At 44.6% G+C, this 2,500-nt stretch overlaps 1 protein-coding gene across 1 annotated transcript in view; it reads left to right on the top strand.

The window, feature by feature from the left end:
* Positions 1-2,500, top strand: part of prkn (parkin RBR E3 ubiquitin protein ligase) — a 65,278-nt gene that overhangs the window by 24,671 nt on the left and 38,107 nt on the right. The window contains exons 5-6 of the mRNA XM_080540814.1: positions 1,467-1,550; positions 2,171-2,286. Coding sequence (XP_080396940.1) covers positions 1,467-1,550; positions 2,171-2,286 — 200 coding nt within the window. The remainder of the gene's footprint in view (positions 1-1,466; positions 1,551-2,170; positions 2,287-2,500) is intronic.

Raw genomic sequence — 2,500 nt, 5'->3', positions numbered from 1 at the left:
AATATTGGCCGATTACGGTCGATAACTGACCAATCATATCAGCCGGTGGAGTGGGCTACTATCCTGCCAACCAATTAAGCAGCCCTGTCAGAGCTGTGAAAGTAGCCCAGCTGCCTCCCAGACTGCCCTCTGTTTGTTAAACAATCATCTCATTAAAGCTTTCTGGGATGGAGACGTTAAATCCGCATCAAAAAGAAAGGGGGAGGAAGACAGACTGAGGTGAACAATTTTAGGCAATGTTTTTTTTCTGAATAATTCATAACTGCGTTTCTCATTAATCATTTATATTCAGGGTGTGTGTGTGTGTTGCACAGACACGTCAGGGGTTTGTGCAACCTTTCCTGGCTGTCTACGAGCAGGTGTGTGTGTGTGTGTGTGTGTGTGTGTGTGTCTCCAGGCCCCACCACCATAGCACGCCGGATCCTCCACAACCCCCCCCCCCCCCACCCCCACCCCACGGGGGAGTAATGATTTTCTTAACCTTTTCGGGGGCTTATTAAGGCCGCTGTCAGAATGTTTAAATGTTTATGCTAATGAGCGATGATGGTGCGGGGAGAATAAAGGAGGACGAGGGGGGGGGTTTGGGGAAGGGGTGTATCGTCCCAAAACAATTATGATAACGCGCCAGCTTCTTCATCTGCACTGTGTGTGTGAACAGCAGCCTCTCTGTGATGTTGGTGTGGTGTGATGGGATGTGGTGTGGGGGTGTAGATGGATTAGGTGGAGACAGTCATGTGATTGACTTGTGTCTGATAGAAAAACAGTCTTCGCTTGAGCTTCGATGGTGAACGGTGATCAACGCCCCCCTCTCTCGACCTGGAACGACCTGTTAGTTCCTTTGCTTCCCTTAATCTACACAGTAGAGGCCTCTCCCCTCTCTGACGCTCTGTTATTGGGATAGTAATTAAGGAGAAAAACAGCAATGTTTTTATAAGGACATTCCTGTGTCGTCCTTGACACACACAGCGTTAGCGTTGTAGGTTTTACTCCATTTGTTTACAGTTCTTCTTTTTTAATTTTTATTTATTCTTCAGTGCGTGACGTTAGAATTATAAGTTGTTGTTTTTTTCAAAATTGAGTTTTTTACATAATCTGTTGGTCACAATGCCTGTGTGGTGTTATTTTTAAAATGTTGAAATTTTTAGTAATTTATAAAATACAAAGGTTCCATCTCACAAAACATAATGGAATGTAAAAACTTTGACGCTCAATATCTCTGAACTACCCTAAACGGAGATAGAACCTTATCATTCTAAGCTCACAAATGGTGCTGTGGACAGTAATGGTTTGAAATGTTTTCCAAGGAGATCTTCTGTGGATTTTTTAAATGAATCTTGTGGATTAGGATTTGAGTACGAGTGTTTCAAAAGAAGAAGTGTGCAAATGATGTAAGAGCACACTGATGTATGAAGACGTTTAGAGGAAAATGTAAAATAATCTAGAAGCTTCTCTCTCTGCCTCTCTAGGGCCCCTCGTGTTGGGACGACGTGCTCCTCCCAGAGCGTATCCGTGGCGCCTGTCAATCAGAAGGTTGCCATGGCAGCGTCGCGGTAAGACCAACCACCTGTCAACAACTGTCTCTCACCCCCTCAGTGCTCGTCAGAACTAAACCACACCCACTAAACTACCACCAAACCAACCACTTCCTGTTTGTTACCGTGTAATATGAATGAAAGTTATCATGATATCAAACCCTATCTCCTCTAACAACTGTGTCATCATTTCAACTCAGAATCTACAAACTACAAACTAATTGTGACACGTTCTAGTCTTTTGGTCCGCATGTCGGCAACCAATCAAAATGTTCTGACTTTTCTTTTGAAACACGGAACTACGTTTCAACGTTGTTGAAAATCACAACACCAACCCGCTAGTCAAGCTAAAATACTGCAAGGCAATGGATTGGGTGAGTAATCCCCCACTGCTACCTAGTGAACTATACTTAGTAACACTACTTTACATTGTTAGCAGGCTCGCAATACAAGCTGTGTTAGTTGACTAGCGATGTGTCGTTGATTTTCAACAACGGCGGAAATGTATTCACATTTTTCGAAAGAAAAGTCTGATCGTTACGTCAGGTCCCGATATGAGGACGAAATTATTAGACTGTGTCACAATTATGCTTTGTACAGCGGGTGACTCTTTGCGTGCTTCTCTCCTGTGTGCTCAGGAGTTTTACCTGAAGTGTGCAGCCCACCCCACAGCTGACGACGACACGTCCGTGGCTCTGGACCTCGTCATGCCCAACGTCAGGGCTGTCCCCTGTATCGCCTGCACAGATATCATGTGAGTATTAGATTACATTAGATTAGATTCAATGGACTGCACTCATATAGCGCCTTATTCCAAAACGCTTTACAACGGCCTCTCATTCACCCGTTCACACACACATTCACACACCAATGGCGGTTAAACTACCACGCAAGACGCCGGCCCCGCTCACTGGGAGCAATTTGGGGTTCAGGACACCTGGACATTAGCATCCAATCAAAAGTGCAAA

This window comes from Nansenia antarctica, assembly GCF_963989245.1.
Source record: "Nansenia antarctica genome assembly, chromosome: 1".
NCBI classification, from domain to species: domain Eukaryota; kingdom Metazoa; phylum Chordata; class Actinopteri; order Argentiniformes; family Microstomatidae; genus Nansenia; species Nansenia antarctica.
The sequence above is the reverse complement of the archived record's forward strand: the minus strand, read 5'-3'. Positions and strand labels throughout refer to the sequence as shown.